Genomic DNA, 23,195 nt, shown 5'->3' with positions numbered 1-23,195 from the left:
GGCCGTGCCATGCGGTGCTGAGGAGCGCCGGGAAGCGGCAAGGACTCAGACATCTGATCTCCTGTGGAATACTCGCTTCACAATGTACACCACTACCTCCATCATCTCCAGTCCATGTGCCCACGAGATCCTTCCTGAACCTTGCTGCACCCATCCTGGGAAGCAAAAGGATGGAGTACGGTATACAGAGTCCAAAGTCCCGGTGAGGTGATGCAGCAGCCCGGTAATGCAGCAAAGCCGGGTGAATCCTGTTGATATCGGTGGGCGCGGCCATCTTCCTGAGGCCGCGCGTTCGCAGATGGAGCTCTGCTGCCCGGGGCTTCAGGAAAATGGCCGCCGCGATCCCCATCTGCGCACGCGCGGCATCCCGCGGCCATTTTCCTGAAGCCCCGGGCAGCAGAGCTCCATCTGCGAACGCGCGGCCTCGGGAAGATGGCCGTGCCCACCGATAACAACAGGATTCACCCGGCTCTGCTGCCTTACTGGGCTGCTGCATCAGCTCACTGGGAAAAGGGACACCGCTCACTGCACCTCCTCATCTCTGCCGCCACGGTAAGCCTGCATTGCGACTATTAGACGCACCCCCCATTTTCCCCCCTTTTTTGGGGGGGAAAAAGTGCGTCTTGTAGTCCGAAAAATACGGTATATTGTAATATATACATATATATATATATATATATATATATATATATACACATATATATATATATATATATATACACATATATATATATATATATATATATATATATATATATACATATATATATATATATATATATATATATATATATATACATATATACATATATATATATATATATACACATATATACATACACACACCGTATAGACTATTATAAGCAGGGATTTTCAGCTCATGGGGCCATAGTCAGCATTTGTGAAGCACTATATTTGGGGATATATCTATATGGAGCCTCTTATGGGGCCATAATCAACATTTGTGCAGCATTATATGGGGCAAATATCTCTATGGAGCATCTTATGGGGCCATAATCAGCATTTGTGCAGCATGATATGGGGCAAATGTCTCTATGGAGCATCTTAAAGGGCCCTTATTAACCTTTATGCAGCTTTATATGGGGCATATTTTAATGTGGAGCATCTTATGGGGCCCATCGTAAATTTTATGGAGCATTATATGGGGTGTATTTTGTATGGAGCATCTTATGGGGCCCATGATGAACTGTATAGAGCATTATATGGGGCTCCTGATTAAATATGGATATTCAAAAACACTTAAACTACCGATATCTCAATTAATTTTAACTTTTATTGCTATCTATTTTTATTTTTGAAATTTACTGGTAGCTGCTGCATTCTCAACCCTAGGCATATATATGCACTGTGGGCAGAATTATTAGGCAAGTTGTATTTTAGAAGATTATTTTTATTATTGATCAACAACTATGTTCTCAATCATCCCAAAAGACTCAAATATCAAAGCTTAATATTTTTGGAAGTTGGAGTGGGGTCTTTTTTAATTTGGCTCTTAGGAGGATATCTGTTTGTGCAGGTAACTATTACTGTGCAGAATTATTAGGCAACTTGTTTATTTTCATCAGGTAAACCAATATAACTGCACAAAATTTAGAAATAAACATTTCTGACATGCAAAAACAAAACCCCCCAAAATTAGTGACCAATACAGCCACCTTTCTTTCTGATGACACTCAGTAGCCTTCCATCCATAGCTTCTGTCAGTTGCTTGATCTGTTTACGACCAACATTGCGTGCAGCAGCCACCACAGCCTCCCAGACACTGTTCCGAGAGGTGGACTGTTTTCCCTCCCTGTAGATCTCACATTTTATGAGGGACCACAGGTAGTGGTAGTTGGAAGCATGTGATGGAGCATTGTCCTGCATGAAAATCATGTTTTTCTTGAACGATACCGACTTCTTCCTGTACCACTGCTTGAAGAAGTTGTCTTCCAGAAACTGGCAGTAGGTCTGGGAGTTGAGCTTCACTCCATCCTTAACCCAAAAAGGTCCCACAAGTTCATCTTTGATGATACCAGCCCATACCAGTAACCCACCTCCACCTTGCTGGCATCTGAGTCGGAGTGGAGCTCTCTGCCCTTTACTGATCCAGCCTCTGGCCCATCAAGAGTCACTCTCATTTCATCAGCCCATAAAACCTTTGAAAAGTCAGTCTGAAGATATTTCTTGGCCCAGTCTTGACGTTTTATCTTCTGTTTCTTGTACAAAGGTGGTCGTTTTTCAGCCTTCCTTACCTTGGCCATGTCCCTGAGTATCGCACACCTTGTGCTTTTTTGTTACTCCAGTAACGTTGCAGTTCTGAAATATGGCACAACTGGTGGCAAATGGCATCTTGGCAGCTTCACGCTTGATTTTCCTCAATTCATGGGCAGTTATTTTGCGCCTTTTTTGCCCAACACGCTTTTTGCGACCCTGTTGGCTATTTGCCATGAAACACTTGATTGTTCGGTGATCACGCTTCAAAAGTTTGGCAAAAGAGAGCAATTTCCCTCTGCAAGACATCTCACAATTTTGGACTTTTCAGAGCCCGTCAAATCTCTCTTCTGACCCATTTTGCCAAAGGAAAGGAAGTTGCCTAATAATTAAGCACACCTTATATAGGGTTTTGATGTCATTAGACAACACCCCTCCTCGTTACAGAGATGCGCATCACCTGATTTACTTAATTGGTAGTTGGCTCTCAAGCCTGAACAGCTTGGAGTAGGACAACATGTATAAAAAGTATCATGTGATCAAAATACAACTTGCCGAATAATTCTGCACACAGAGTATGTATTTAAAAAAAAAAAAAAAGGAATTTGAGATTATATCCATTTTATTCTTTTTCAATAACTCAATTTTGCCTTTTTGGACATCATCACATAAACCACACTCCACTTTACCAGCGCTGCTCATTTAAACCGGGGATAGAATTAAAGAAAAAAAAAAATACAACAAGGCAAAACAAAGTATAAGTAAACAACAATCGATCTATTGAACTAGAGAGATGAAATGATATGCGTACCAGCAGCGACTATGGCCGGCGGAGGCGATCCTGCCTCTCCACCGCTCGTCTGACTCATTGGTGCGACAGAGGTTTCACGAGATGTGGGTAACTGCAGCTCCTTAGGGAGAAGGTCATAAACCGATTCTAAAAAATAAAAAGAACAGGCAAAAATGAATTAGGATACAAAAAAAAATGCAAAATGAAAAAGCTCAATGTAACAGTAAGACGTAGGTAAACGTTGATAAAATGTAGCCCATGTTTTGAGAAAGGTATAGGAGACTGGCACCGGTAGCTCAAGATCAGAGATGCTTTCTTAATTCAAGTATATCAGTAAAATATAATATTTTTTTCCCCCACTTTTATTAAAACAACTTTTTTGTTTCCTCTACCTAGACAACCTCTGACATGCTTAGCTCATCTGAATGAGCAAGTTATTCCTATGGAGTGAAGCATTAAAGTACCGTAGATAAAGAAAAAAAAAAAAAATCTGATAAAAATCCCACATGCTTGTTCTTGTTGGAAGAGACATTGGGGCATAGATCTTATGCCCGCTTACATAATAGATTAATGTCGTCTGAACTCGCCGACATTGAAGGGTTCGGACGATGGCCTAGTGTCTATGGAAAGCAGGGTGACTAATGATTCAAGAGTGACGTCGTTCAAACATGTCCGATTTTGGAGAACACAGTCCCTCATAGAGCTGTAGCCAGAGGGTTAATAATAATTACATAAGCCGAAATTGAGACATATCAACCAGTAGGAGATAAAACTCAATTAGAAGTGCAGGGAGTGTCAATGCTCTGAACAATTAACTGCAGCTTGTGTAACTAAATTAGTCATTTTACATAACGATATGGTAGCCCAGGCGGTGTAACTGCTGGCCACATTACAGAAGTAGCAGACAATCACTATTACATATATACAGTACCACGGCGATTACTTAGCACAACCTCGACCTCTTTGTTTTTCCTACACAGTGACCCCCGTTGCTTTGGGACCTGTAGTGCAGCCCTATTGAAGTAGATGTGGCCAGACCCAGGTAATTTTCGCTAGTATTGATATGCAGCAGGACATTACCGTCTCCAATGCTGCAGACCAGCCATGTAAAAGACTGGCAGATTGGCCCCATGGAGGTGCAATAATTGAAGCCATGGAGGGCATCACCCGACTGTCCCAGGGCTAAATGGGTCGACCACTCGCAACACACAAGTGATTCTAATATAAATCCAAAAAAAGTAATATGGTTAGTATACTTGTTGCTAACAGTTGTATCTTCTAAGGCAAGGAAAAGGATATGGCGCCACTAATATCCCAATTCCCTGAGCAATAAACATATTGTCGTTCAGTTAAGATCTTCAGTGTCTACATAATTTCCAAAATATCCAGAAAAAAATTAAGATAATACGTGCGGGGGTGGTCTGAAGGGTTGAAAGGTGATCCCAAGCCTGGAAACCAAGTCCCCCTGGGCTTGTGATTGTGCTACCATCTGCAGTGGCCAACTTTTTGAGAAGGAAGCGGTGCCTGCCCCTTGCCAGCAACGCTTGCCCTATTTAACCCCCAGCCTGCTCCTACCAGATGCCAAATTAAAACCGGGTTCTTGTTTACTGTATTCCAAGTTTTCCTTCCGTCCCTCCACTTAAGACATCTATACAAGGGATCTTTTTTTGCTGGCCCGATGCCACGCCTGTCTTCTGAGGTCAGCGGCATAAAATGTGACCTAATGTACGAGATTGTATTCAGGAACCTTGAGGATTTTACTGAGAGTTGGCCCCTCGCAAGGGCTCGGATTAATATTAAATCCTACCCAGATCTGGTTGTCATGTCACAGAGAATGCTGGTATATAAAGTCCACGTCCAGCTACATAGGAGTGTGGCAGGTGCACCTTTACCCATCTATGGGGCATTTTCCTTTATGTACACATATGGATGGCTGGATCCAAGCCCATCCATCTGAATGTTCAGCATCCAATGTAAAGGCTATGGCTTTCATCCAAAATTCAGCGTTTTGCGGAGTGTCCACATCTAGGAGGTATTGGATGCCAAAAAATGCCCCTTATCTCATCCTTATGTGGCATTGGTGTGGATCTAACGAGTGGAGGGCTCTTGCATTTCTTGCACCCGTATGTGCCCACGTTTCTACTATAGTGTGCAGCGTATTATGCGCATACTTTGACTTTCTGGGGTTTTATGTTACAAGCTGAATTTTATGACATTATAAGCTACGTCTTCATTGACACTTCCCCCTCCCGTAAAAAAAAATAAAAATTGTATATCCCCAATAAACACTGAACAAATTCCATCCCAAGCCTTGTAAAAATAAAGCCAAATTCAGTGAACATTCCCAGCTCACCTCAAGAGCTTACAATCCATGACAAAGCAAGGAGTGGAGTATTTTTACCTATAAAGCTCCAGAAAAGAAACGTAAGGTCGGTCTGTAAAAAAAAAAAAAAAAAAGTATGTGAACTACTCACAAGGCAACAAAACAGTCCTATAAACTCTCCATGACCCTTAATAAAAGAAGAGAAAAAATAAAAAAAAAACAAGAAAAGACAAAGAATATAGTTCAGAGCCACGTGACGCTCCACAATCCTTGATGCTTTCATGGTGAGAAAGCAAAGTGTTGGAAACGGATGAGCTTATATAAGCCGCTCTCGGCAACGTCACGGCCGAGTCAGCAGTGTTATGGAGGGTTAGTTTGGCAGAGGACGGTGTGCTTTTTGGCACGATAGTCCCACTCTGTACAGGGCTACAATAATATGGTAAGAAGATGGAGATAAGAAAAATAAAAAAAGAAGAGATGCCTCCATGCCAAATGGCCAAAGGCGAAACCCTCTCCACTTCCCTTACTTGACCCAGAACCACACAGCGTTCATAAGGCATAAGACCAGTAAAGGGACTACAACCAACACAAAGAGAACATATCACCTATCAGCAGGCTAAATATATGATTACTGGTGGTCAACTACAACAGTAGGGATAAAAAAAAAAAGTCCCATGTGTAAATGGAGCGATAGTGAGCATGTGCGACCACTGCAACATTGGTCACCCATGCTCAGTACTACTCCTTAAAACTCAGGATTAGTTGATGGATCACTGTGGGTTCAGCTGTTGAAATATTTATTCCAAGGTGAGAATTTTATTTATTTACATTTTTAGAGAAAGCCGCCTTTAAGCCCTTAGTGACAGAGCCAATTTGGTACTTAATGACCGAGCCAATTTTTACAATTCTGACCACTGTCACTTTAAGAGGTTATAACTCTGGAATGCTTTACCGGATCTCGCTGATTCTGAAATTTTTTTTTTTGTGACATATTGTACTTCAAGTTAGTGGTAAAATTTCTTCGATATTACTTGCGATTATTTATGAAAAAAACGGAAATATGGCGAAAATTTTTAACATTTTGCAATTTTCAAACTTTGTATTTTTATGCCCTTAAATCAGAGAGATATGTCACGAAAAATAGTTAATAAATAACATTTCCCACATGTCTACTTTACATCAGCACAATTTTGGAAACAACATTTTTTTTTGTTAGGGAGTTATAAGGGTTAAAAGTTGACCAGCAATTTCTCATTTTTACAACACCATGTTTTTTTTAGGGACCACATCACCTTTGAAGTCATTTTGAGGGGTCTATATGATAGAAAATAACCAAGTGTGACACCATTCTAAAAACTGCACCCCTCAAGGTGCTCTAAACCACATTCAAGAAGTTTATTAACCCTTTACGTACTTCATAGGAACTGAAACAATGTGGAAGAAAAAAATGAACATTTAACTTTTTTTGCAAACATTTTACTTCAAAACCATTTTTTTTAATTTTCACAAGTGTAAAAACAGAAATTTAACCACAAATTTTGTTGTGCAATTTCTCCTGAGTCAGCCAATACCCCATATGTGGAGGTAAACCACTGTTTGGGCGCACCGCAGAGCTTGGAAGAGAAGGAGCGCCGTTTGACTGTTTCAATGCAGAATTGGCTGGAATTGAGATCGGACGCCATGTCGAGTTTGGAGAGCCCCTGATGTGCCTAAACAGTGGAAACCCCCCACAAGTGACACCATTTTGGAAACTAGACCCCTTAAGGAACTTATCTAGATGTGTGGTGAGCACTTTGAACCCCCAAGTGCTTCACAGAAGTTTATAACGTAGAGCCGTGAAAATAAAAAAAATCGCATTTGTTTTCACAAAAATGATTTTTTCGCCCACAAATTCTTATTTTCACAAGGGTAACAGGAGAAATTAGACCGCAAAAGTTGTTGTGCAATTTCTCCTGAGTACGTCGATACCCCATATGTGGAGGTAAACCACTGTTTGGGCGCACCGCAGAGCTTCGAAGTGAAGGAGCACCGTTTGACTTTTTCAATACAGAATTGGCTGGAATTGAGATCGGATGCCATGTCGCGTTTGGAGAGCCCCTGATGTGCCTAAACTGTGGAAACCCCCCACAAGTGATACCATTTTGGAAACTAGACCCCTTAAGGAACTTATTTAGATGTGTGGTGAGAACTTTGAATGCCCAAGTGCATCACAGAAGTTTATAATGCAGAGTCGTGAAAATAAAAAAATATATTTTTTTCACAAAAAAGATTTTTTAGCCCCCAAGTTTTTATTTTCACAAGGGTAACAAGAGAAATTGGACCCCAAAAGTTGTTCTCCAATTTGTCCTGAGTATGCTGGTACCCCATATGTGGGGGTAAACCACTGTTTGGGCGCATGGCTGAGCTTGGAAGGGAAGGAGCGCCGTTTTGGAATGCAGACTTTGATAGAATTGTCTGCGGGCGTTATGTTGCGTTTGCAGAGCCACTGATGTACCTAAACAGTAGAAACCCCCCACAAGTGACCAAATTTTGGAAACTAGACCCCCTAAGGAACTTATCTAGATATGTGGTGAGAACTTTGAATGCTCAAGTGCTTCACAGAAGTTTATAATGCAGAGTAGTGAAAATAAAAAAATATTTTTTTTCCCACAAAAAAGATTTTTAGCCCCCAAGTTTTTATTTTCACAAGGGTAACAGGAGAAATTGGACCCCAAAAGTTGTTGTCCAATTTATTCCGAGTACGCTGATGACCCATATGTGGGGGTAAACCACTGTTTGGGCGCACGGCAGAGTTCAGAAGGGAGGGAGCACCATTTGACTTTTTTAGCGCTAAATTGGCTGTCGTGTTTGGAGACCCCTTGATGTACCTAAACAGTGGAAACCCCCCAATTCTAACTCCAACCCACCCCTAACCCTAATCTCAACACGATCCATAATCCTAATCACAACCCTAACGATAATCACAACCCTAACCCCAAAAAAGCCCTAATCTCAACCCTAACCATAACCCTAATCAAAACCCTAAATCCAACACACCCCTAATCTCAACCCTAACCTCAAACCTAACCCTAATCCCAACCCTAACCTTAACCCTAATCCCAACCCTAACCCTAATCCCAACCCTAATCCCAACCGTAACCCTAATACCAACCCTAATCCAAACCCTAACCCTAATCCCAACTCTAACCCTAACTTTAGCCCCAACCCTAACCCTAGCCCCAACCCTAACCATAACTTTAGCCCCAACCCTAACCCTAATTTTAGCCCCAACCCTAGCCCTAACCCTAACTTTAGCCCCAACCCTAACCCTAAATTTAACCCTAACCCTAGTAGCCCTAACTTTAGCCCCAACCCTAACCCTAAGGCTACTTTCACACTTGCGTTGTGTGGCATCCGTCGCAATCCGTCGTTTTGGACAAAAAACGGATCCTGCAAATGTGCCCACAGGATGCCTTTTTTGCCCATAGACTTGTATTACCGACGGATGGCCACACGTCGCGTTCATCGTGCACTGGATCCGTTGTGTTTTGGCAGACCGTCTGTTGTGAATTTGCTTTTTGCTCCCTCTAGTGGTTACTAGTTTTTTGACTCTGGTTTTTCTGTCATTCCTTTTTTCCGCACCTGGGTCGTTAGTTAGGGGTGTTGCTATATAAGCTCCCTAGACCTTCAGTTCAATGCCTGGCAACGTAGTTATCAGAGCTAGTCTGCTGTGCTCTTGTCTACTGATCCTGGTTCCAGTTATATCAGCTAAGTCTGCCTTTTGCTTTTTGCTATTTGTTTTGGTTTTGTATTTTTGTCCAGCTTGTTCCAAATCTATATCCTGACCTTTGCTGGAAGCTCTAGGGGGCTGGTGTTCTCCCCCCGGACCGTTAGACGGTTCGGGGGTTCTTGAATTTCCAGTGTGGATTTTGATAGGGTTTTTGTTGACCATATAAGTTACCTTTCTTTATTCTGCTATCAGTAAGCGGGCCTCTCTGTGCTAAACCTGGTTCATTTTTGTGTTTGTCATTTCCTCTTACCTCACCGTTATTATTTGTGGGGGGCTTCTATCCAGCTTTGGGGTCCCCTTCTCTGGAGGCAAGAAAGGTCTTTTGTTTTCCTCTACTAGGGGTAGCTAGATTCTCCGGCTGGAGCGTGTCATCTAGAATCAACGTAGGAATGATCCCCGGCTACTTCTAGTGTTGGCGTTAGGAGTAGATATATGGTCAACCCAGTTACCACTGCCCTATGAGCTGGATTTTTGTATTCTGCAGACTTCCACGTATCTCTGAGACCCTCGCCATTGGGGTCATAACAGTTTGCCAGGCCAGTATTAAATGTTTAATGCGTTGCAGAAGAGGGATTATAAGAAAGAAGATTCTGAGTTTTTTTTTTTTTTTTCTTTCTTCTTCCCCTTTACCTCAGAGTGGCTATGCTTGCTGCAGACATGAATGTCCAGACCTTGATTACAAGTGTGGACCAGCTGGCTACTCGTGTGCAGGGCATACAAGACTATGTTATCAGAAATCCTAGGTCAGAACCTAAAATACCGATTCCTGAACTGTTTTCCGGAGACAGGTTTAAGTTTAGGAATTTTGTGAATAATTGTAAATTGTTTTTGTCCCTGAGACCCTGTTCATCTGGAGACTCTGCTCAGCAAGTAAAAATAGTTATTTCGTTCTTACGGGGCGACCCTCAGGATTGGGCTTTTTCGCTGGCGCCAGGAGATCCGGCATTGGCTGATATTGATGCGTTTTTTCTGGCGCTCGGTTTACTTTATGAGGAACCCAATCTTGAGATTCAGGCAGAAAAGGCCTTGCTGGCTATGTCTCAGGGGCAGGACGAGGCTGAAGTGTATTGCCAAAAATTTCGGAAATGGTCCGTGCTGACACATTGGAACAAGTGTGCACTGGCCGCTAATTTTAGAAATGGCCTATCTGAAGCCATTAAGAATGTTATGGTGGGTTTTCCCATTCCCACAGGTCTCAATGATACTATGGCACTGGCTATTCAAATTGACCGGCGGTTGCGGGAGCGCAAAACCGCAAATTCCCTCATGGTGTTGTCTGAACAGACACCTAATTCGGTGCAATGTGATAGAAAAACCGCAAATTCCCTCATGGTGTTGTCTGAACAGACACCTGATTTAATGCAATGTGATAGAATCCTGACTAGAAATGAGCGGAAAATTCATAGACGCCGGAATGGCTTGTGCTACTACTGTGGTGATTCTACACATGTTATCTCAGCATGCTCTAAACGTATAGCTAAGGTTGTTAGTCCTGTCACCGTTGGTAATTTGCAACCTAAATTTATTCTGTCTGTAACTTTGATTTGCTCACTGTCGTCTTATCCTGTCATGGCGTTTGTAGATTCAGGTGCTGCCCTGAGTCTTATGGATCTGTCATTTGCTAAGCACTGTGGTTTTACTCTTGAACCATTAGAAAATCCTATTCCTCTTAGGGGTATTGATGCTACGCCATTGGCAGCAAATAAACCGCAGTATTGGACACAGGTTATCATGTGCATGACTCCTGAACACCGCGAGGTGATACGTTTCCTGGTTTTACATAAAATGCATGATTTGGTTGTTTTAGGGCTGCCATGGTTACAGACCCATAATCCAGTCCTGGACTGGAAGGCTATGTCAGTCTCAAGTTGGGGCTGTCGTGGTATTCATGGGGATTCCCTGCCTGTGTCTATTGCTTCTTCTACGCCTTCGGAAGTTCCGGAGTATTTGTCTGATTATCAGGATGTCTTCAGTGAGTCTGAGTCCAGTGCACTGCCTCCTCATAGGGACTGTGACTGTGCTATAGATTTGATCCCAGGCAGTAAGTTTCCTAAGGGAAGACTGTTTAATCTGTCGGTACCTGAACATACCGCTATGCGTTCATATATCAGGGAGTCTCTGGAGAAAGGACATATTCGTCCGTCTTCTTCCCCCCTTGGTGCGGGATTCTTTTTTGTGGCAAAAAAGGACGGATCTTTGAGACCTTGTATTGATTATCGGCTTTTAAATAAGATCACTGTCAAATTTCAGTATCCTTTACCGCTGTTGTCTGACTTGTTTGCCCGGATTAAAGGTGCCAAGTGGTTCACCAAGATAGACCTTCGTGGTGCGTACAACCTTGTGCGCATTAAGCAAGGTGATGAATGGAAAACCGCATTCAATACGCCCGAAGGTCATTTTGAGTACTTGGTGATGCCTTTTGGGCTCTCCAATGCGCCTTCAGTTTTTCAGTCCTTTATGCATGACATTTTCCGGAAGTATCTGGATAAATTTTTGATTGTTTATCTGGATGATATTTTGGTTTTTTCTGATGATTGGGATTCGCATGTGGAGCAGGTCAGGTTGGTCTTTAAAATTTTGCGTGAAAATTCTTTGTTTGTCAAGGGCTCAAAGTGTCTCTTTGGTGTACAGAAGGTTCCCTTTTTGGGGTTCATTTTTTCCCCTTCTGCTGTGGAGATGGACCCAGTCAAGGTCCGAGCTATTCTTGATTGGACTCAGCCCTCGTCGGTTAAGAGTCTTCAGAAGTTCTTGGGTTTCGCTAACTTCTACCGTCGTTTTATCGCTAATTTTTCTAGCATTGTGAAACCGTTGACGGATATGACCAAGAAGGGCTCCGATGTAGCTAACTGGGCTCCTGCTGCCGTGGAGGCTTTCCAGGAGTTGAAGCGCCGGTTTACTTCGGCGCCTGTTTTGTGCCAGCCCGATGTCTCACTTCCCTTTCAGGTTGAGGTGGATGCTTCAGAGATTGGAGCAGGGGCAGTTTTGTCGCAGAGAGGCCCTGGTTGCTCTGTTATGAAACCTTGTGCCTTTTTCTCCAGGAAGTTTTCGCCTGCCGAGCGAAATTATGATGTGGGCAATCGGGAGTTGTTGGCCATGAAATGGGCATTTGAGGAGTGGCGTCATTGGCTCGAGGGTGCTAAGCATCGTGTGGTGGTCTTGACTGATCACAAAAATCTGATGTATCTCGAGTCTGCTAAACGCCTTAATCCGAGACAGGCCCGCTGGTCATTGTTTTTCTCCCGCTTTGATTTTGTTGTCTCGTATTTACCAGGTTCAAAGAATGTGAAGGCCGATGCTCTTTCTAGGAGCTTTGTGCCTGATGCTCCTGGAGTCGCTGATCCTGTTGGTATTCTTAAAGATGGAGTTATCTTGTCAGCTATTTCTCCGGATCTGCGACGTGTGTTGCAGAGATTTCAGGCTGATAGGCCTGAGTCTTGTCCACCTGACAGACTGTTTGTCCCGGATAAATGGACCAGCAGAGTCATTTCCGAGGTTCATTCCTCGGTGTTGGCAGGTCACCCGGGAATTTTTGGCACCAGAGATCTGGTGGCCAGGTCCTTTTGGTGGCCTTCCTTGTCAAGGGATGTGCGGTCATTTGTGCAGTCCTGTGGGACTTGTGCTCGAGCTAAGCCTTGCTGTTCTCGTGCCAGCGGTTTGCTCTTGCCCTTGCCTGTCCCGAAGAGACCTTGGACACATATCTCCATGGATTTCATTTCTGATCTTCCGCTATCTCAGGGCATGTCCGTTATCTGGGTGATATGTGATCGCTTCTCCAAGATGGTCCATTTGGTTCCTTTGCCTAAGCTGCCTTCCTCTTCCGATCTGGTTCCTGTGTTTTTCCAGAACGTGGTTCGTTTGCACGGCATCCCTGAGAATATTGTGTCAGACAGAGGATCCCAGTTCGTTTCTAGGTTCTGGCGATCCTTTTGTAGTAGGATGGGCATTGATTTGTCGTTTTCGTCTGCTTTCCATCCTCAGACTAATGGACAGACGGAGCGAACCAATCAGACTTTGGAGGCTTATTTGAGGTGTTTTGTCTCTGCTGATCAGGACGATTGGGTGACATTCTTGCCGTTGGCTGAGTTTGCCCTTAATAATCGGGCTAGTTCCGCCACCTTGGTTTCGCCTTTTTTCTGCAACTCTGGTTTCCATCCTCGCTTTTCTTCGGGTCATGTGGAGCCTTCTGACTGTCCTGGGGTGGATTCTGTGGTAGATAGGTTGCAGCGGATCTGGAATCATGTGGTGGACAACTTGAAGTTGTCACAGGAGAGGGCTCAGCGCTTTGCCAACCGCCGCCGCGGTGTGGGTCCCCGACTACGCGTTGGGGATTTGGTATGGCTTTCTTCCCGCTTTGTTCCTATGAAGGTCTCCTCTCCCAAATTTAAACCTCGTTTTATTGGGCCTTACAAGATATTGGAAATCCTTAATCCTGTATCTTTTTGTCTGGATCTTCCTGTGTCGTTTGCTATTCACAATGTATTTCATAGGTCCTTGTTGCGGCGGTACATTGTGCCTGTAGTTCCTTCTGCTGAGCCTCCTGCTCCGGTGTTGGTTGAGGGCGAGTTGGAGTACGTGGTGGAGAAGATCTTGGATTCTCGCCTCTCCAGGCGGAGGCTTCAGTACCTGGTCAAGTGGAAGGGCTATGGTCAGGAGGATAATTCCTGGGTGGTCGCCTCTGATGTTCATGCGGCCGATTTAGTTCGTGCCTTTCATGCCGCTCATCCTGATCGCCCTGGTGGTCGTGGTGAGGGTTCGGTGACCCCTCACTAAGGGGGGGGTACTGTTGTGAATTTGCTTTTTGCTCCCTCTAGTGGTTACTAGTTTTTTGACTCTGGTTTTTCTGTCATTCCTTTTATCCGCACCTGGGTCGTTAGTTAGGGGTGTTGCTATATAAGCTCCCTAGACCTTCAGTTCAATGCCTGGCAACGTAGTTATCAGAGCTAGTCTGCTGTGCTCTTGTCTACTGATCCTGGTTCCAGTTATATCAGCTAAGTCTGCCTTTTGCTTTTTGCTATTTGTTTTGGTTTTGTATTTTTGTCCAGCTTGTTCCAAATCTATATCCTGACCTTTGCTGGAAGCTCTAGGGGGCTGGTGTTCTCCCCCCGGACCGTTAGACGGTTCGGGGGTTCTTGAATTTCCAGTGTGGATTTTGATAGGGTTTTTGTTGACCATATAAGTTACCTTTCTTTATTCTGCTATCAGTAAGCGGGCCTCTCTGTGCTAAACCTGGTTCATTTCTGTGTTTGTCATTTCCTCTTACCTCACCGTTATTATTTGTGGGGGGCTTCTATCCAGCTTTGGGGTCCCCTTCTCTGGAGGCAAGAAAGGTCTTTTGTTTTCCTCTACTAGGGGTAGCTAGATTCTCCGGCTGGAGCGTGTCATCTAGAATCAACGTAGGAATGATCCCCGGCTACTTCTAGTGTTGGCGTTAGGAGTAGATATATGGTCAACCCAGTTACCACTGCCCTATGAGCTGGATTTTTGTATTCTGCAGACTTCCACGTATCTCTGAGACCCTCGCCATTGGGGTCATAACACCGTCGTCACAAAAAAAGTTCAATGTAACCTTTTTTTTGTACGTCGCGTCCGCCATTTCCACGCATGCGTGGCCGTAACTCTGCCCCCTCCTCCCCAGGACATAGACTGGGCAGCGGATGCGTTGAAAAACTGCATCCGCTGCCCACGTTGTGCACAATTTTCACAACGTGCGTCGGTACGTCGGGCCAACGCATTGCGACCGCCCCGTACCGACGCAAGTGTGAAAGAAGCCTAAGGCTACTTTCACACTAGCGTCGTACTCGGCCCATCGCAGTGTGTCGGGCCGACGTACCGACGCTAGCGTTGTAAGCGCCGCACAACGGGTGCAGCGGATGCTGTTTTTTCAACGCATCCGCTGCCCCATTGTGAGGTGCGGGGAGGCGGAGTTCCGGTCGCGCATGTGCGGTTGGAAATGGCGGACACGTCGCACAAAGTTACATGTAGCGTTTTTTTGTGCTGACGGTCCGCCAAAGCACGACGCATCCGTTGCACGACGGATGCGACGTGTGGCAATCCGTCGCAATGTGTCGCTAATGCAAGTCAATGGAGAAAAAAACGCATCCTGCAAGCACTTTTGCAGGATGCGTTTTTTCTCCAACGACGCATTGCGACGGAAGCCAAAAAACGCTAGTGTGAAAGTAGCCTAACCCTAACCCTAAATTTAGCCCCAACCCTAACCCTAAATTTAGCCCTAACCCTAGCCCTAACCCTAATTTTAGCCCCAACTCGTCTCTCCTGCCGGCCGGCAGGTGGCAGCAGATGGCGGGCGCACTGCGCATGCGCCCGCCATTTTCTTTGCCGAGGAAGAAGCCGGCAGGCAAGAGGAGACGCAGGAGGACCCGGGGACACCGGGTGAGTATGATTAGGGTCCCCGAATCCCCCTATTTCTCTGTCCTCTGATGTGCGATCACATCAGAGGACAGAGAATTACAGATCGCTTTTTTTTTTTTTTTGCAGTCGCCGGTAAACAGTTAATTACCGGCGATCACAAAACAGGGTTCGACCCCGATCACGTTCTTTGGGGTCTCGGCTACCCCCGGCAGCCGAGACCCCAAAGATCTTCCGGGTGCCGGGCGCACTGCGCATGCGACCGCCATTTTTTCCCGGAAAAAAGATGGCGGCGCCCATCGGGAGCCACGAGGAGCACCGGGGGAGATAGGTGAGTATTGGGGGGCTATTGGGGGCCATCGGGGACACTATTTCTCTGTCCTCCGATGTGCGATCACATCGGAGGACAGAGAAATTAAATGGCAAATCGCGGGTTTTTTTTTTGTTGCGACCGCCGGTAAACGGTTAATTACCGGCGATTGCAACTCGGGGGTCTGTAAAAACCCCCCGAATCATGTTCTCTGGGGTCTCGGCTACCCTCGGCAACCGAGACCCCAGAGAAAATCCGACTCTGGGGGGCGCTATTCACTTTTTCCACAGCGCCGTTAATTAACGGCGCTGTGGTTTAAGTACCCTTTGCGGCCGCCGTTAAAAGGCGTATCGGCGGTCGTTAAGGGGTTAAGTCAAGCATTATTTCTAAATAGTCTAAAGAAAAATCAATTTAGGATTGGTCTAGTTAACGTCGCTTGACGAATGTCCGTCTGGACAGGACTGCTGTGATGTTGGCCAACGTTAGTATTACTGGGAGGTGATTGGATTCCTGTACTGGGACTGTACTGCCTCTTAATAGTCTGGAAACTTTCTCTTTTCTAAAATCCCAGATAAATCGTGAAGACCATTTTCTATCTGATGGTAGTTATTAATGGAAGGTGGCTTTATCCTCCCCTACAGAGTAAGAACGTAGCATTACATGGGGTCTTAAATAACTGGGCGTCCATGTACTACATGGTTGTGTGCTAAAAGAAGAGCAGACGCCCCCTATTACACCCAAATGCCTTGGCAAATGAAAGACTAAATTTTCCAATATCTACAAATTGGTTTTAATAAAATTGTTAATTTGACACAATCCTCCTGTATCAGATGATGCATTAACCATAACCACAATCCTCATGTATCGCCTTGTGTTCATTAATATGTATCACTACATGAGAGATACTGCTCTATCCGCGCTCTGACCACACTCCCCATCGGCGGTGCCAGCAGCCGCCCTCCTGCCATGTCTTCTGTGCCGCACAATAGTCTTGCTACTTACGAGATGTCTGAGGGGAGAAAACTTATGAAGGGCTAATAAAAGCTTGAATAATTCAGTGCATGTACAAATAAATATAACCAATAGATGCTAGATAACACTGGCGCTCGCCACTAGATCACAGAATGGACAAAAACTACAAGAAATTCTGTCCCCCAGCTGCTGGAATCAACAACAGAATATGTGCCACTTCTGTGAAAATACAAACAATAACCTAAAAAACTGATGCCGTGCTTAGGGAATATGGCCAGAGATGCTAAACTTACGGTGATCAGCAAATAAAAGTATTTCCACCAAATGCCAGATACTGTAAAATTGCTCTTACTGAGTGTATTGGGGGACACTTGCTTAGCACGGGATTCAAGCACACGGTCACGTTTTTTTCAAACAAAACAGTATATGGTTTATTATGGCACCATAAACCACAGAAATATGAACAATAAGCAAACAGTCTTTGCATCAATCTTCACATTAACAGTATACGGCTTTGAAACGCCATACAGTTGAATAATGTCCATGGAGCACAACAGGCACCAAACATATGACATTACAGTTGCAGCAACTAAACACACTGGTCCTGCCTTGACTAGTTGCCGTGGGTTACCACACAGTTCATATCACAAGCACCAACAGTCTGTGGAGGTACCTTACGGGAGCTCCTGCTCCACCTGCTGACTCCTTGTCTGTCCTCTCTTCTGGGAAAGCTGCCCACGGGGATCACCAACTTGCCTGGGCGGCACACATTAGTTAGTCCAGACCCACCGGAGGTCGGTAGCTTCCCCAACAGATTATCCAGGTCCACAGTTTTACTGAGTGCTGCTCAGGGATACGGTCCTACTCCCAGGACCTCCCAACACCAGCACGTGCTTTTCAGGAAGCCTACTCCTAGGTCTTCCAACACAGGAACCACACAAGACATGTGACCCACACCCTGGTCACATTATATACCTTTTAACCACTCCCCTGGGTGGGAGTGTGTGTGGCTAGTTTGTCCCGCCCATCTCACATAACTAGCCCTGCCAACCTCCCATGATAGACATACAACACTATAACTATAGGACTACAGGTCCCAGAACACCACATCGCTTCAGGCTGGCAGCGCAGTGTCTTCTCCTCTGCGACACACATATAGGCTATTCACAATACTGCCGGACTTTATCACATTACCACAGTCATGCCTGCGATTGCCATGCATTCCTATGGCCTCAATACGCCTCCGTGCGTATACTGGGGAGACCATGCAGCGCCCCCTACCTGTTACAGGGGGCACTGCATCACAATACATACACAAATGAGCAGGAGTATGATGTGGCTGAAAAGTGCAACAACAGAAACCTTTACATAACTGAGACAGCACCCTAGCTACAGGAATCCTATGGCCGCATGAACATGAATGATACGGCACTTACCCTAGTGAAGGTGTGTCTGCGACCAGGTGATGGGGCTACCAACCGCTATGTCCGGCTATGCAGCTTGTAGCTTGGGGAGCGGAGGTATAGTGGCGAAGAACACAAGCAGCTGCGCCGCACCAGAGGAGCCCCTGCCGGTGGCGTCCCTGGATACAGCTGAAAAAAATGGCCGCCAGCACCTGCACGCGTGTGACGTCACAGAGATACGGAGCAGCGTTTGGAACAAAAAGGGGTAACCATCGCGTTTCGAAGGGATGCGCCCTTCTTCATCAGGCGTAGCGGTTGGTAGCCCCATCACCTGGTCGCAGACACACCTTCACTAGGGTAAGTGCCGTATCATTCATGTTCATGCGGCCATAGGATTCCTGTAGCTAGGGTGCTGTGTCAGTTATGTAAAGGTTTCTGTTGTTGCACTTTTCAGCCACATCATACTCCTGCTCGTTTGTGTATGTATCTGGCATTTGGTGGAAATACTTTTATTTGCCGATCACCGTAAGTTTAGCATCTCTGGCCATATCCCCTAAGCGCGGCATCAGTTTTTTAGGTTATAATTCAGAGCATGTGCTAGATAGGATAAGGTGTCAGAAGGAAGTCACACATGAAAATGAGAGATGCACTAAAGATAAACCTTGCATTAGGAAAAGGCGTGTCAATATATAGCCTTACTCCAGAGCTGCCTTCACAAATGTGCTGGCTTGAAAACAGTCAACAAGCCTGTAGTCAGACAGACACACTTATCAGCTTGGAGGAACCATTAAAGTGATATATGACTTTATAATGTAAATCTAACACAGGATGTAACTCGGGATCAGTAATGTAATGTATGTACACAGTGACTGCACAAGCAGAATAGTGAGCGCAGCTCTGGAGTATAATCAGGGCTGTGGAGTCGGTAAGCCACAGTTGCAACTCTGACTCCTGGATTTTATCAGGTTCCGACTCCTTCATAAATGGCCAATTCGTAACAATAAATTTACTGTTGTAAAATATTAACATCGTGCTTATTGAGTTTCTCACCATCATATAAGTAATCAGACCACTTATAGTTTTTGCTCTATTTATTAGAATACAATTAGAATATAGCAAATAGGTTTTATAAACTTTTCTAAACTCTTGTAAGTAAATATGCAATAAACACTGTTATACAGTTAATAAGAAGAAATCTATAAATTTGTCCTCAGAAAAAGTATTGCCTCTGTCAGATCCGCCTTCATGGATGCCCTCAAATCTGATCTACCGTATATACTCGAGTATAAGCCGAGATTTTCAGCCCACTTTTTTGGGCTGAAATTGCCCCTCTCGGCTTATACTCGAGTCATACCGGGGGTCGGCAGGGGAGGGGGAGCGGGGGCTGTCTAAAAATACTCACCTAGTCCAGGCGCGGTCCCTGCTTCCCCGGCGCCGGCAGCAGCAGCTTCAGCGTCTTCCTGCACTGAGCGGTAAAATGGTCCCGATCATTGCAGTAAATGAATATTCGGCTCCACCTCCCATAGGGGTGGAGCCGCCTATTCATTACTGTAATCAGCGGTACCATGTGACCGCTGAGTACAGGATGAAGCGCTGCGGCGTCGGGGAAGCGGGATCTACACAGCGGCAGGAACAGGTGAGTATACGGGGAGGGGAGCGCTGCGCGATAGTCACCTGCTCCTCGTTCCGGGCGCCGATCTGTCTCCAGCACTGACGCTGAGGTCAGAGGGCGCGGTGACGTGGTCAGTGCGTGCCCTCTGCTGAACGTCAGTGCTGGAGACAGATCGGCGCCGGAACGAGGAGCAGGTGACTATTGAAAGTGCGGGGGCCTGAGCGACGGAGAGGTGAGTATGTGATTTATTTTTTTTATCGCAGCAAATGGGGCAAGTGTCTGTATGGAGCATCTATGGGGCCATAACATTCCTGCAGCACTATATGGGGCCATAACATTCCTGGAGCACTATATGGGGCCATAACATTCCTGGAGCACTATATGGGGCCATAACATTCCTGCAGCACTATATGGGGCCATAACATTCCTGCAGCACTATATGGGGCCATAACATTCCTGCGGCACTATATGGGGCCATAACATTCCTGCGGCACTATATGGGGCCATAACATTCCTGCGGCACTATATGGGGCCATAACATTCCTGCGGCACTATATGGGGCCATAACATTCCTGCGGCACTATATGGGGCCATAACATTCCTGCGGCACTATATGGGGCCATAACATTCCTGCGGCACTATATGGGGCCATAACATTCCTGCGGCACTATATGGGGCCATAACATTCCTGCGGCACTATATGGGGCCATAACATTCCTGCGGCACTATATGGGGCCATAACATTCCTGCGGCACTATATGGGGCCATAACGTTCCTGGAGCACTATATGGGGGCCATAACGTTCCTGGAGCACTATATGGGGCCATAAAATTCCTGCAGCACTATATGGGGCCATAACATTCCTGCAGCACTATATGGGGCCATAATGTTTCTGCAGCACTATATGGGGCCATAACGTTTCTGCAGCACTATATAGGGGCATGTTTGTGCAGCACTATATGGGGCAAGTGTCTGTATGGGGCCATAATTAACGTTTGTAGGGCACTACGGCATATGGGGCAAGTGTCTGTATGGAGCATCTTATAGGGCCATAACGTTTGTGCAGCACTATAAGGGGCAAATATCTTTATAGAGCATCTTATGGGGCCATAATCAGCATTTGTGCAGCATTATATTGGGCAAATGTGTCTATGGAGCATCTTATGGGGCCTTTATTAACCTTTATGCAGGATTATATGGGGCATATTTTAATATGGAACATCTTATGGGGCCATAATGAACAGTATGGAGCATTATATGGGGATCCTGATTCAATATGGATATTCAAAGACACTTAACCTACTGATGTCTCAATTAATTTTACTTATTGGTATCTATTATTACTTTTGACATTTACCGGTAGCTGCTGCATTTTCCCCCCTAAGCTTATACTCGAGTCAATAAGTTTTCCCAGTTTTTTGTGGCAAAATTAGGGGGGTCGGCTTATACTCGGGTCGGCTTATACTCGAGTATATACGGTAATTATTTTGAGAGCAGAGAACACCTCTCTACACTAACTTGGGTTGGTGGCAAAGCAGTAACCACTTGGGCAACATCTGACAATGTCAGGATACAGAGGAATCGCTTGTTGCACTGTTATTTTTGATGAACGGTCAAATTTCTCAATTTCTTTTAGTGCACATGAAAAATTCTGCTGAAATGTACTGGATGTGTTCTTTGATGGGGATGACTCTTCTTCTATGCGGGAACGCTTTGCACGGTCCTTGTGATCCAAATATTTTTCGAAATTAAATTCTTCATCAGTTGACGAGGGTGAAGATGTGGCAGGACAACCAAATTCTTCTTGTTCCTCCTGACTGTTCTGCAACCCCTTTCATCCTTACTGCTATTTCAAACAGAGCTTCTTTTCCTTTAGTTAGCTGTTGATCATCTAGAAGAATCCAATGCATTGGGTCTACATAAACAGCTGCCAAAAGAATGTTATTTTGTAATAGTAGCTCCTCTCTCCGTTTCATTGATGTAGCAATGCCACTTGCATTTAACCCTCCTCTTTGGGACAGGCGAAACATCAGGTTCTTCCACTCCTTTAAGAAAATACCTGGAGGTAAGTCCTCTGCTTGTAATTTTTTAGTCACTGTAAATGGGTGCTCTAGCAATTTTTCCAGCTCAGTCACCTGATTCCACTGACTTTCATTTAGCGTCAGTTGAGGGTTAGCCATGTCTACAAGAAAGGTTTTCAGTTCAACCAAGCGCTGAATCATTAAGTACTGCCCCATCGTGTGGCTTGATCAATAATTGCCCCTTTTCCAGCACCTCTCTTCAAAATTGAGTCAACTTTAGGGGTTCTGGCAACAGTAGCCAATTTTCTCACCTTGCCAATCAGTGCAGCAGCATGTCCTTCTTGCAGACTGTCTCTTATAGCCAGCTGTAGCGTATGCACAACACAGCGCATGTGATGAATGAAAGAATGTATTGACAGTTTCAACAAGATCATCTAAACTATCATGTTGCTGTTCATCTGAAGCAACTTCAGTTTGCTCCTCAGTTACAATACTGTGTTCCTCTACTTCAAACATTTCTGTGTCTGTGGACCCAGAATGTTCTTCTAGCTGCTGGTCACCATCATTACTCTCATTCATTAGCTTAATAGTACTTATCGTATTTGAAGCATTGTCAGTTACAACAGAAAGAACTTGCTCTTTTTTAAGTTCATAGTCTTACAGAACCTTTTCCACCAAGACCTGGAGAAACTCACTGGTGTGATGAGCTTTGGTGTCTTTTACTGCCAATGTCTTGGTAACCATTTCATTTTTGTCACAAACAAATCGGACATTGATGGCAAAATAGTTCACTCTGTGACGTGTGCAGGCATCCATTTTAAGTCTACGTTCACATTTGCGGTCTGCGCCGCAGCGTCGGGCGCCGCAGCGTCGCCGAATGCGTCATGCGCCCCTATATTTAACATGGGGGCGCATGGACATGCGTCGCACTTGCGTTTTGCGCCGCATGCGTCCCTGCGGCGCCCGCATCCGGGCGCAGAGGACGCAGCAAGTTGCATTTTTGCTGCGTCCAAAATCAATCAAAAAAAGGAAGCATGCGGCGCAAAACGCAGCGTTGTGCATGCGTTTTGCTGCGTTTTTGTTTGCGTTGTGAACGTAGCCTAAGAAGCAGAAAGCGTCCCTTGAGAGTTTTTTTTAAGTTCTTCCTTTTGTTTAAAAGCTTCATCGATTACTAATTTTCTAATACTCTCTCTCTCTCTCCAGAGAAACACCAAGCTTGCAGGCCATTTCCCCATTCAGACACATAAAAGCTGGTCATGAAAATAATGAAATAGGCACACTATCCTTTACAACAAGCTCTATGATGTTTTTTTAAATGTATCTACTGTCATTGTCACAGTAACTTTGTCACTGACAAAATATCTTGCAACTGATGGCTGCAAAGTTCTCTGCTCCTTTGTTTGGCTGGAAGAGCT

General features: G+C 45.0%; 1 protein-coding gene across 10 annotated transcripts in view; it reads right to left on the bottom strand.

The window, feature by feature from the left end:
* Positions 1–23,195, bottom strand: part of NFAT5 (nuclear factor of activated T cells 5) — a 111,979-nt gene that overhangs the window by 55,938 nt on the left and 32,846 nt on the right. For 5 of the 10 annotated variants that reach the window (XM_077288501.1, XM_077288497.1, XM_077288498.1 and 2 more), the window contains exon 2: positions 3,026–3,151. In XM_077288501.1, the coding sequence (XP_077144616.1) occupies positions 3,026–3,151 (126 nt within the window). Of the gene's footprint in view, positions 1–3,025; positions 3,154–17,417; positions 17,439–23,195 lie in introns of those variants that run through there. The other 5 variants (XM_077288504.1, XM_077288506.1, XM_077288509.1 and 2 more) reach the window with 3 other exon arrangements.

Source organism: Ranitomeya variabilis, chromosome 2 (genome assembly GCF_051348905.1).
Source record: "Ranitomeya variabilis isolate aRanVar5 chromosome 2, aRanVar5.hap1, whole genome shotgun sequence".
Taxonomy (NCBI): domain Eukaryota; kingdom Metazoa; phylum Chordata; class Amphibia; order Anura; family Dendrobatidae; genus Ranitomeya; species Ranitomeya variabilis.
The sequence above is the reverse complement of the archived record's forward strand: the minus strand, read 5'-3'. Positions and strand labels throughout refer to the sequence as shown.